We start from the raw sequence: 13,416 nt of genomic DNA on the forward strand, positions 1-13,416 counted from the left end.
AGCTCAAGTGCTCTTGATAAGGTCTGATGGCAGCTTTAATAAAGGAGTTGCTTCAGAACATGGTGGTTTTATTTTCTCACATTTTTGCTGTGTCATAAACAGATTTACCTGGACATGGTTACCAGCTTCTCATCAGTTACATATGGCTCCATGTAGTAGCACAAATCTCTCACTCTGTCTGTGCATTTGCAGATATGCAAATGCGTGTGAGCTGCATTGACCGTGTGAGCGATTAACCTTTATTCATTATGGCACCATATTGCATATAGCAGCTTCGGCTGTGCACATTTAAATTGTCACTGGTGACAGTTGGGAAAGGAAAACCATGTTTGTGATTACTGAGATTAGATTACACTCTATAGTACACTACACAGCTGTGTTTTACATGTACTTTCAACACATTTGTCCATTGTGTCCCTGTCAGTCCTGTCTCACCCTCTTGATTCTCGTCATTAGTTGTCTGGGTAACGAAGGATCGTGGCAGTCCGTCGCTATGTAATTAAAAAAGAGAGCCATTTGTGTCAGACAGCGGAGATTGTCAGAGAATTTGAGGGGGAGAGAGAGAGACAGAGGAAGCCAGCTGGTAAGTGGGAACTCTTAGATTGTGAAGGGGGTCATTTTCTGTGGTGTTTCTGCCGCTGACTGGAAAGTGAACACTTGCACAACAAATGAGGGACTGGTATTCTGTTGCCATGGCAACGCAAAAAAAAAATGCGCGCAACTCCCTAAGCTTATTGCCACAGCAGCATATTTAGGAGACCTTATCTCACTGTATGTCATGGAAACGATTAGCTTCTGAATCAATCACTTTGACTGGACAGGGTTTTTGTTTTCTTAGTGTTCCTTATCGAGGACATACACACTTGCATGCAGAGGTTGCTTTGAAAAAAACCCTGCCTGTCTTTGAATTGCTACACCTCTCAGCCCATTATCCTGCACATATAGAGAACAGTAGTTTTGTAAGTACAGAATAATAAACCACAGGAAAAGTCTTTGTTGTGTGCCAGTGGTGGCTCTCTGAGAAAAACTTGTTGGTTGAGTGGGACTGTCTATATCATTATCTCTGCTCCTGCACATTATGATGGGTGCGATCACAGCAGAGCTTTGACTTAAGAAGTCGCATGTTATCTGTGCTCTGCACAACCAATACTGCCTCCTGCAGTCCCGCACATTATCTCTCACTTTTACAGCCATTAAATTCTGAATGGTTGTTCCCTGACCTACATCTTCTCTAACGCCTATTTAATTAGCATATGTGTAGGCTACTGTATATCACCCCCTAGCAAGGATTAATTTCAAAGCCAGTAAAAAAAGCGAAATGGATGTAAGAAGATTTTCTCATTACTGGCTCTAATGTGAAGCAGTGAAATAAATAACTACAAAATTAACATAGAAATGCCTTCTTATACAAAGTGGAATGGAATTTTACATCGGAATGTAATGCAACAAATACAACAGTTCTTCATTAACATTCTGTACGAATATGATGCATGTTATATATTTTGTTCACTTGTGTATTTACATCATCAAATCCCAAATTTTATTCAAGGTAACAGGACATTTATTTTGGTTGCCTTTGATTACATTATATCTGCTTTACCAGTGGCTTTGCCCATCTCTCCTATAACTTCTGGATCAAAGAACGCATGGCGAAGGAAAAACACATTTTTTTCCAATCGTAATAGATCAAGATTCAAGACTCCTGAGTGGCGTCAGTTAGATTCTCATCAGCAATCATGGTGAAGACAACAACTCCCATGATCCTACGCTGCTTCATGACGTCATCAAACTAGGTGTTTTGTTATCGTTTTAATTGAAAGACGACTAGCGGCCGAAGTAAAATATTGTACGTTTGAATATTTTAAAGGAGCGATATCTCATAGAGTACTTTCTGTGGGTAGATACACACTTCCAGGTATCATAGTTCCTATATGGTGCTAAGATTACAGTGGGGAAATGGACACAATCACAGTGGTGAGCAAATTAAAAACCTGTGGGACTTCAGTGAGACCAGCAAGGTTAATATCATCAGAGCTGTATTAATTAAATTAGTAAATTACACACCACTGGAGACAATATATTTGTTCCATTTGAGTTCTTCTGTGTAGGTCCCACTGGTAGAACAGCCAGACTATGACAGCCTTCATATTCAATGTATCCATGAAACTGTCGGTTTTTGTCAAAATGGAATTCTATAAATAGGATGCCTCCAGTATTAAGAAGCAAAAATCAACAATATTTGGCTGCCATGGTTGCTTAATTGAGCAGGATCAAATAGGTTGTTAGCTAATCCCATCCTAGAGCCCACACCTGCCTGAAAGTCTCCACAGTAATATTATTTTAGTCTTTTCTTTCTAGCAAGGTCGTGTACATTACTGAGACGTTTCACTGTGAGCACACAGTCTTACCCTGTGTTGCTGGCTGCTGTCTCTGCAATGCAACACAGTCTGTGTAAATGCATCATTCAATTTCAAAGTAACGTTCATTCCAAAAATGTATTGTCTATAACAATTCAATTCCATTCACTTGATTCCTGCAGTTTCTGATGCTAAAAACATACAACCAATCAATTTTATATATATATACACTACCGTTCAAAAGTTTGGGGTCACTTAGAAATTTCCTTATTTTTCAAAGAAAAGCACAGTTTTTTTCAATGAAGATAACATTAAATTAATCAGAAATACACTCTATACATTGTTAATGTGGTAAATGACTATTCTAGGTGGAAACGTCTGTTTTTTAATGAAATATCTACATAGGTGTATAGAGGCCCATTTCCAGCAACTATCACTCCAGTGTTCTAATGGTACATTGTGTTTGCTAATCGCCTTAGAAGACTAATGGATGATTAGAAAACCCTTGTGCAATTATGTTAGCACAGCTGAAAACTGTTTTGCTGGTGAGAGAAGCTATAAAACTGGCCTTCCTTTGAGCTAGTTGAGTATCTGGAGCATCACATTTGTGGGTTCGATTATACTCTCAAAATGGCCAGAAAAAGAGAACTTTCATGTGAAACTCGCCAGTCTATTCTTGTTCTTAGAAATGAAGGCTATTCCATGCGAGAAATTGCGAAGAAACTGAAAATTTCCTACAACGGTGTGTACTACTCCCTTCAGAGAACAGCACAAACGGGCTCTAACCAGAGTAGAAAGAGAAGTGGGAGGCCCCGGTGCACAACTCAGCAAGAAGACTCTAGTTTCGAGTCTCTAGTTTGAGAAATAGACGCCTCACAGGTCCTCAACTGGCAGCTTCTTTAAATGGTACCCGCAAAACACCAGTGTCAACGTCTACAGTGAAGAGGCGACTCTGGGATGCTGGCCTTCTAGGCAGAGTGGCAAAGAAAAAGCCATATCTGAGACTGGCCAATAAAAAGAAAAGATTGATATGGGCAAAAGAACACAGACATTGGACAGAGGAAGATTGGAAAAAAGTGTTATGGACAGACGAATCAAAGTTTGAGGTGTTTGGATCACACAGAAGAACATTTGTGAGATGCAGAACAGGTGAGAAGATGCTGGAAGAGTGCCTGACGCCATCTGTCAAGCATGGTGGAGGTAATGTGATGGTCTGGGGCTGCTTTGGTGCTGGTAAAGTGGGAGATTTGTACAAGGTAAAAGGGATTTTAAATAAGGAAGGCTATCACTCCATTTTGCCACGCCATGCCATACCCTGTGGACAGCGCTTGATTGGAGCCAATTTCCTCCTACAACAGGACAATGACCCAAAGCACACCTCCAAATTATGCAAGAACTATTTAGGGAAGAAGCAGGCAGCTGGTATGCTGTCTGTAATGGAGTGGCCAGCGCAGTCACCAGATCTCAACCCCATTGAGCTGTTGTGGGAGCAGCTTGACTGTATGGTACGCAAGAAGTGCCCATCGAGCCAATCCAACTTGTGGGAGGTGCTTCAGGAAGCGTGGGGTGAAATTTCTACAGATTACCTCAACAAATTAACAGCTAGAATGCCAAAGGTCTGCAATGCTGTAACTGCTGCAAATGGAGCATTCTTTGACAAAAGCAAAGTTTGAAGAACAAAATTAATATTTCCAATAAAAATCATTATTTCTTACCTTGTCAATGTCTTGACTATATTTTCTATTCATTTTGCAACTCACTTGATAAATAAAAGTGTGAGTTTTCATGGAAAACACGAAATTGTCTGGGTGACCCCAAACTTTTGAACGGTAGTGTATATATATATATGCTGGTTCCACTAGATGATTAATTTCCCCCCGGAGGTGAAACAAGATCATTTTGTGATTTCCTTCAAATGTTTATTATCGTATTGACCCATTTTATTGATCATAACCAGACCAGTAATTTAACATGGATGTTTAACAGATTTTGATTAACAGCAGCCTCTCCGGTGGGTGGAGTACATTAGCAGGTGTCTGGCTCGGGCACAGCTGTAAATCCAGATTTGCCACTACCAGTGTTCTCCCCCCAGGGCCTGTACACACCACCTAGCCCTTTTGAAAGTGCATTAACATTGATTATATGAAAAAGGACACGGTTCCCCCTTTTGAGTATCATTGTGTAGGAGTCACTATGTGTTTAATGAAAACCCTGAAGGCAAGAAAAGGGTGGAGAGATTGTGCTTGAAGGTTAAAAGTCAAAGTGTGTAGTGTTTTAATAACAACAATTTTCATGGTTTAATTACCTCCGCCAAAGAGGTTACGTTTTCACCCCTGTCCGTTAGTTTTTTGTTGGTTTGAATGCAAAGAAGATTACACAAACTACAAGACGGATTTACACGAAACTTGGTGGAGATATTTGATATAGGTCGAGAAAGAAGCCATTCAATTTGGGTGCCGATCTAGACTACTGAGTGCCCTTTCTAGTTTAGGATGTTAAGTGAGCTTTTATAGTAGTAAACTTTCAACTGGTGTTCTATAAGATAAAACAGACAAGTCTATGACATTAAACACAGCCTCTCTTATATCCAAGGTCTTTGCTTTTCCCTACTTCCTCAACCCCACCTCCCCTCTCCCAGCCCTTTTTCCGCTCTCTGTTGATATCTCCTCCACCCAGCTGGCCACCCCGGAGGCAGACGGTATCCTTATGATGCACCACACTTGGCATATATATATCCTCTGGTAGGGAGCAGAAAGCAAAGCAGGCTCCTCACATGATTGATGAGCAAATGGGATTTTAATTCAGTTACTCAGCCGTCACCCTGTGGCCATATCTGCATGTCAACCTTATTTGGAAACCTCCTTATTGGGAACAATGAGGGACAGTTTTTCACCCGGCTCGGCTGGCAGTTCTGTGGCAGCGATGATCTTTCAGATTGCTTGCTTTTAACATTAACTCCGTTTTTTCTAAACTTTTTAAAATTGTATTCACTCACTGAATTGGAACAGGGAGATTGGGTGTAACATGGGAGAATTTATACATGTTTTAAAGCCCATACTTTGACTGTTTAATTCAAATAGCTCAAATATGCCTCCTGAGGTTTCCTTCATTGCAAATCTTTTGTTGCCTGCTCTGCTTGCATTTTGTTAGAATGGACATGTTTTCATAGGACACAATGGTTTCTGGATATTTATGGATTGCAGAGACGGTGATCTATTGAAGGAATATAATTTGTTAACACTTTTATTCTGTTTTAACACATGCCTTTAGTGGTCTCTGCTAGCTGTGATTTGGAATGTAACCTACAGGTTCACACCTATGTTATTTAAAAGAAATGGCTCCACAGACGAACCCCATCAAACCGCCAGGATCACTCTTACAATGCTACACATTCCTCAGAATAGTAAATACTGAAATGCTGCTGTCTCCTTGAATGCCTTTGACCACTAAGCACACACTCAGAATACCACCTTGCATATTGTACCAAGAAACGTGTATTTTGATCATATTGCTCCTCAACTAATTACAAAAAAACATATCCGTATCTATGGTCTCACATAGCTTTGGTTCAATTTTCTCAGGTTTTGAGATATCCTTCTTTGACATTTCTGCCAGCGACCCCATACAGAGGCAACAAATATAATTTAGTTTGCAAAGAAGAAATTACATGCAGCATGTGTTGCCAGAATAAAGCCTCCCTGCTATTCTGTATAATTCACAGTGCACAGTACCAACTGTTGTTTTCATTGGGGCTAATTTCTACCAGAGAGTTGTGTTGTGGCTTATTACAATGAACACTTGGTGTATTCGCTGTCATCCTCACTTCTAAATATGCAGTGTTTTGTTAACCTGGATTCATTTGCAGCCTGTGTACTTAATTTTTCATTGCACCTTTTGTTTCAATTCATTTGAAAAGTGATGCATTATAATAACTGATGGGAGCATTAAAAAACAAGCTAAAATATAATTTTTCTCTCAAAATACTCGGAGGTAAATGGACGGAGGTAAAGTACATTTTGTCCTCTTTAATTGGACAATCTGGTTTTACCTCACCACAGTTTCTCATACTGGAGATTCATTTTAATCTTCTGCTCCTTTCCTTATCTCACTGTGTGACGTTTTCTGCTGGGTCTTATTATTTTAGTGCATGGATAAAATTAGGCTTTTACTCTGCACAAAGCATTACAACATATTCTTGCACTGAAGACATAGAAACTTTTATATTTTATGGTTTTGTTTTGTTGTAGGCTACAGTGGACATCATAGTAATTTTAAAACCTGTACTCTTTGGTGGTTTTGGATTTTATTGCATTGTCCACCCATAAATAAATGTTATAACTGAAACTTCAATCTATTTCTTTCTTCCTTTCTTAGGGTAAGATGGTGAAGGGAATGGGAGGAGCCATGGATTTGGTGGCTAGCGCCGGAACCAAGGTGGTGGTCACCATGGAGCATTCAGCTAAGGTTTGTGTGCGTGTGTGTTTGGGTGTGCGCGCGCACTCATAACCACAAAACACTCAGAAGCAAGCAATCAAATTGCCAATTTCCTTTTCCTGTGTTAAAACCTTCACCAGCATACTCTGTATCTACTTTCACAATAATGACTGAGTGTTATGACTGATTAAAGATAATTCTGTTAATGGATTTCTTAATGCCTCTTCACCAGAGAGCGTTGGCTCATCCTGATGAGATTCAGAACACAAACCATGTCTTTATTTCGCCATTGGCTAATTCAAGTCTACAATTTGACTCTGGGTTTCAGGAACAGCGTATTAGTTATACTCGTGCTGCAGGGCTTCTGACAAAAGCTGTGGGGCAATTCAGCTGAATTGGTTTACTTATAGAAAGTCGAGTCTGATATGATGCAAGGGCAACGTAACATTCACTATTCACAGAAGCGTGCAGTTTTTTGCTAATAGGAGCCTGTCTGGCACCCATTTATAGTCCAGGTGGTGCAGCAGGTGAGCATAAATTTCCTCCCCTGAAGCTTGTGTTCATTCATGATGGAGAAGGTGGGGGTGGTGGTTGATGTATGATGTGTGTTTTTCAGGCAGCGTTTGAGGCATTTGGATGTGTGCTTTCTTTCCTGACTGGCAAGGAAACTGAGATATACACTTAAATGGAATATATGGTGTATTTACCCCATGGGGTTAGCCTCAGAGTACATAACCATCTGCATCCCTGGGCACATTAAGGTTTACGCTGCATCACTGAAAGTATGAACACACTGGTCTTTTGTGTCTGACGAGCTGAACTGACTAAATTACCTCTACTTTAGTTTTTCTTTTAACCTGCTGCTCTTTTCTTTCAGGGAGGAAAACACAAGATATTGGACACATGTAGCCTGCCGTTGACAGGGAAACAGTGTGTGGATCGTATCATCACAGAGAAGGTGCGTTCTGATTATTTTATATGTATTTCATATATGCGAACATTGTCTTCACTGTCCTAAATCTAAATACAAGTGGATGGATGGATACATGCATGAATGGATGGATGAGCCATTAGTCATGAATTTGGGCTGCTTACTCATGGTGATGAGTCAGCTCTGGCCTCTGACACTAACTCATGGCCTGTAAAAGACCTGGATGATGCTTTCGTGATTTATTTATCATTATTTTAACATTTCCTACCGATTTCAAGTGGATATCTGTGACTAATATTAAGCTAATATCAGCCGATTACAAACAGCATTGGTTGTACCATTTAAAACCACAGAAGAATAAATTGTATACTTGAATATTGAAGATATAATAGTCCTATACATATAGATACAGTAGGCAGCAGTATATAAGGTTCCCTGATTGTATTTTATTAATCCAATAATTGTATATTTGGTAAATATAATGTGGGGCTTAATTATATAAATATATTCTCAATTCTCTAGTCACTTCTAAATAATCTGATCGTATAGATTGATCTGACTTTTTGCTTTTAGGGCGTTTTTTAGTTTTTGTCACTGTTCACCTTGCAAAGTAATAACATTTCCCACCTTGCAGTCAGCGGGTTGACTGAAGACAAACATTTAATATGTTGGCAGTTTGCAGTCCCATTGTATCACCGTCAGTCAGTTCCCTGAATATTAAAGCAACAAGCACAGGCGCACAGAGTCAGTGAGCCTGGTGAAACACAAGTCACACACATTGCTTCTTTATCTTTCAATTACATCTGCCTCACATGCACGCACGCCAGACACACACACCCACCCACACACACAAGCCACTGATGGTTTGGTATGATGCAACAGAGTGACACTGGTAGATAGAAATTCCATATATTAAATCAACATTAATTCAATCAGTTGATTTCTGTCGAAGGATGGTTATTGATTTTCATGGTTGGGGTTGGTTTCCCCCTAAATGTAATGTAAATTATGATTATTATTATTAGTGCAGTGCCCACTCTAAACATGCTTGTGTGGAATGCTGTAAAAGTGACCTGCAGCTGTGGCAAGTAAAAAGGGCTGCAGGTCCTCAGAACCCTGCAGCTGTGTCACCGCTGCTGCACATAGAGCTGTTCACTTGTTCATTGAAATTGAAGTGAAGTTTGACTGCGACGCGGAACTCCGAACTAGAGAATCAGTGGTCTTTCTGTTGTCATAACCCGCTGTTGTCGTGAACGCACTTTAGTCGGGATTGACAACCTTGCTTATGTTGATTAGTCCCAGCCGCTGCTGCTTCAGAGCACTGGTCACGTGTTTGTTCAAAGTTTATTAACATTGAATGAATCACGTGACAGACAGAGATTTCTGGCCAGAAGCACTTCAGCTGTGGTGTTTGCAGAGGCAAACACTCAGTGATTTTATGTGGATTAGTGATTTCTGGCCGTGTGAATAAAATTGACTAGACTTGATGTGGGTGTGCGTGGAGTTTGAGAGGCCATGGAGAATGATTTTTAGTTGGCTTCAAGAAGTTTTGGCAAACTGTCAGATAAATCAGAATGGAGAGAGCGAAGGAAGGAACATTTGAAGGGACTCCTGAACCCAACTGACACAAACTCTGTGGAGGAGGTGGAAGACTCAGAGAAAGTGGAGCTTTGCTCATCTCTGTGGTGGAAATTATTGAGGTAGTTTAAAAAGCACAGTGGCAGGGATGGAAGAGATTCAACCTGAGGCTCCTGTTATTGCTTGGCATGCTTGCAAGTTGGGGACAATGCCCATGGACTGGCAGGTAGGGGAGTTCATCCACATTTTTTTTTTTTAATTAGACCTTGGGGTTTATTGTGGGAAATCTTACTGCTCAATCTCACTGTGAGCTAGAGCTTGGGAGCTGCATCTTCTTAATTTCTGTGGGAAAAGCTCGCTACAGTTAGAGATCCTCTGGTAAAGCGTTGCTAGCCTTTCCAAAATCAAGGCTGAAAACCAAAGCAGATAGAGCCTTTTCCGTTAGGGCCCCTATACTTTGGAACAATCTGCCAGAAGAGATTAGACTAGCAGAATCGGTCACCTCTTTTATCTCTCTTCTTAAGACACATCTCTATAAACAAAAAAGCTTTTATCGTATGATGTCTATGACCTTTATTATGTTTATCTTCTTATCTCTGATTGTTTGTCGTAAAGCACTTTGTTACTTGTATTGAAAGGTGCTGTACAAATACAGTTATTATTATTATTATAACCATTATGTTTAGATTTTGTGTGATAGAAAAACTTAAATTACAGCAGTATATTGTTGTTCTGGGCAGCACATATGGTGAAGGGAAAAACTGAAAAGAGTCTTGGTTGAGCATGAATCATTCACATTCCTCTGAGATTGTCACTCAAACTCCATTTAACTGGAATTACTAACGTTCCATTTACAGGTAGAATTTATCCTGTCAGAAAAGGGCTGGAGATAGTCTTAGGGTGACATTTTCTGTTAAGGGGGAAATAAGCAGAAGGTAAGCAAAACATACTCTTTTTTTTTTTAAGTGAAGATGGAGGGTATAGAGCAGGTGGAGGAAATAGAAAAATGCAGCTCTGATTGGGAAATAAAAGGTTGTGGGTACAGCTGAGAAAGACAAATAAAAAAAGTCCAAGGCCAGGTTCTGGTTGCTAGCCGATCTCAGTGGTGATATAGTCTTCATGTCCTTATGTTCTCTGGTCAGTTTCCTGCTACTCTATGATGTTTATTGCCTTTGGAACTCGCTCATTGAAAACATGACCTGTCAGGGGCAAAGTAAGACAGCGTGTCCACCCCGCCACCGCCCCCGTCTGTTCTTTTCTGCTCGGCTGGCTTATGTTGTGATTGCGCAACATTTCTCAGCAAGCAGATTTCTGTCAACATTTATAAAGGTTAAAGCTCTTTCTAATACCCCTCTAACACTGGCACCAACTCCTCCTCCTCCTCTCCCCCACCTTCTCATTTCATCTCCTGCTGCTTCCCCTCCCTCTCTATTCATTAATATTATTTTCTTATTAAATCCCAAGCCTTTTTAATGATCTTGAATTCTATATTATGACCTCCTTCCTCAGTTCCTTCCATCTGTATCAACGCATATTCTCCTCTTATTTCCTCAACCTTCTCACTTCACTGCTGACCTCCACATCCCTCCTACTTCATTCTTTTGATACCCTCACTGTTGTGCTGTGAATCCATTTGAAAAATATCCCTAAATGAAGGCCTTGTGAAAACTCTTTTCCTTTGGCAGCGTTGGCCTCTCTTTGTAGTCTAGACAGGTGTAACTGAGCTTTTCAAAATACTGACGCGTGAATGTCAGCCTGTCAGCCTCCCAGATATTGTGCGCAGGACTTTAACTCGGCTGCAATGTTTAGAAACCAACTTTTTGCCACCTCCAGCTATAGCAGTGAGTGTTTGTACTGAAAACCAATATTCTCAACTGCACAATAAAGATGTGATTAACGATTTTCTGTTTCTGTTGTCAAACAGCACTTGTATAAAGTAGGGATTCGCTTGAGGGTGTCAGTGCAGTAGCTTCTGAATTACTGTTAAATTTGTTAGCTTGTAGCTTCAGTCAGATTATGATTTTGACAGGGGCGGATCCAGTGGCGAGGCCAAGGGGGGACACTGGCCCCAGCTGAAAGCCGATTAGCCCCTGAAGTATACTTCGCATGTCAGTAGTCAGGGGCGAAAAAACTCACAATAAATATTTACATTTATTACTAAACCATAAATATGACAATTTGTTAAGATTTTTGAATTAGCTAAGCTTTTTTGAAGCATATGCTTGAAAAATGAACGTTTATGTGTGGCTTTGATCAAACCTATAGAGTTACCAGTAAACAAGGAATGACTTAAATGTGCACTTCACTGAATCAGGAATTATGCATGGACGTTGCACATATAATTATCCCCTCTGTGTAAATTGTGGCCCATTTGTGGCCCTCAGTTTAGAAAAATTATAGCTTGGCCACTGGATTATTACACCGAAATGGAAAACTTGATCAATGACAACACAATTATTGCATATTTTGATTTATCCTTTATCTAAACCGCTTGTCCTATGAGGGTTGCTCAGGGGCCTGAGCCAACTCCAGACATTAGTGCGAGATGTGGGATACATCCTTGAAAAGTTTCCACTCCATCACAGGGCTGACATATGGAGAAAAACAACCCACACTCAAATTCACACCTTTGGGCAATTCAGAGCTTAATTAACCTAAGCTGCATGTCTTTCGACTGTGGGAGGAAGCAGGAGTACCCAGAGAAAACCTATGCAGACACAGGAAGAAGTCTAAGACAAAATAAGAATCAAGCATCAAGAAAAGATGCAACACCAAGCAAAGTATGGTTTTACAAAACGGTCTCCATTCATTCTGATTCATTAGCAAATAGCAATATTTCTGTGAAACATTTGCAGTAAACATTAAGAGAACAGAAAATGCTGTGATATGAGTCTGGGTTGTTTGACACCACATCAATGAGGTCAGACTGGAAATGTAAACAGCTTGGAAAATCCATACCGCATTTGCTCAGCTGCACTAAATTTCCTCAGCCCTCCTTCACTGACTGCCTCTTCCAGGCTGTACCTGAATCTGACTGAAGTTTGCCATGCCAAAAACTCGGACACAAAAGGGCAGCCAAAAGATTTTGATTGCGTATTTGTAGCTAAGACTCAAATACACTTAATTAGTTTCCCTCGTTCGCACGTTCAGTGATAGTCGACAGGGATGGATGTAAAAGACGACAAAAACAGCTCTGACAGTGGCGCAGGCACAAAATTTCACCTCATTTTCGTCAGTAATCCTCTTCTGAGTTATTCAAATTTATTTCATCAATAAACTTTACCTGCCGAATAATAATGGGTTTGGTTTACCCAGCACAGTATTGATCCGAGATTTCACTATAGCCAAAAATGGTTCATTGTCATCATCCACAGGGACGGCCACTGTTGTTTCCATTGTTTGTTTTGTGTGTGGAGCCCTTTATGCGGTGTGCAAAATAAGCAAGCGTGCGCTGCAGAAACCACATCCAGGTTTGGGTATTTACATGCGAATGGGCTTGATTTTACTCTCGTGTATATAACAGACTTGCTTCACAAATTATCGTGTACACTTTTGATCTTGACATTAAAAGGCAAGCTGACACATTAACTAAAAAGACAACAGGGCGTGAAATTTGCTTTCAAACTAAATAAAATAAATAAGCCAAAACACAAAATGAGTACTAATTTCCTGTTTCCAGTTTAATTTCCAATGTAATACAATGTGCCTATGACAGGTTATTGGCTTCCTTGAGGCATAATTTAACTAGCGATAAAACCACAGTCTGCTCTGCATCAACATCCTCATGACAACAATGAAGAGAAAACCTGTCATCTGCAATTGTCAGTAAACACTGATCAATAAAAGTATCCATTTAGAAGTCTGTAAGGCCCCATGCTGAAACTTTACTGCTCCCACCGAAGGGATTGTACTAATACAGTTTTAGTACATACAACCGTTTATGATCTCACAGGATGAGGTGTTAAGACAAACACAGAAGATGAGGTCTCCAGCGAGTACGACAACTTTGTTTTCCCACACATAGGACACAAAACCAATTAGGGGCACAATATCTGAATGTGTTGTCAAGTGTAATATCTGAAGTCAAGAGTCACATTTTTATTCAACTTGTATTCC

At 40.2% G+C, this 13,416-nt stretch overlaps 1 protein-coding gene across 2 annotated transcripts in view; it reads left to right on the forward strand.

The window, feature by feature from the left end:
• The window catches only part of oxct1a (3-oxoacid CoA transferase 1a), a 41,968-nt gene that overhangs the window by 24,572 nt on the left and 3,980 nt on the right, over positions 1-13,416 (forward strand). For both annotated transcript variants that reach the window (XM_034595215.1, XM_034595216.1), the window contains exons 14-15: positions 6,732-6,821; positions 7,669-7,749. In XM_034595215.1, the coding sequence (XP_034451106.1) occupies positions 6,732-6,821; positions 7,669-7,749 (171 nt within the window). The remainder of the gene's footprint in view (positions 1-6,731; positions 6,822-7,668; positions 7,750-13,416) is intronic.

Source organism: Hippoglossus hippoglossus, chromosome 9 (assembly GCF_009819705.1).
Source record: "Hippoglossus hippoglossus isolate fHipHip1 chromosome 9, fHipHip1.pri, whole genome shotgun sequence".
Taxonomy (NCBI): domain Eukaryota; kingdom Metazoa; phylum Chordata; class Actinopteri; order Pleuronectiformes; family Pleuronectidae; genus Hippoglossus; species Hippoglossus hippoglossus.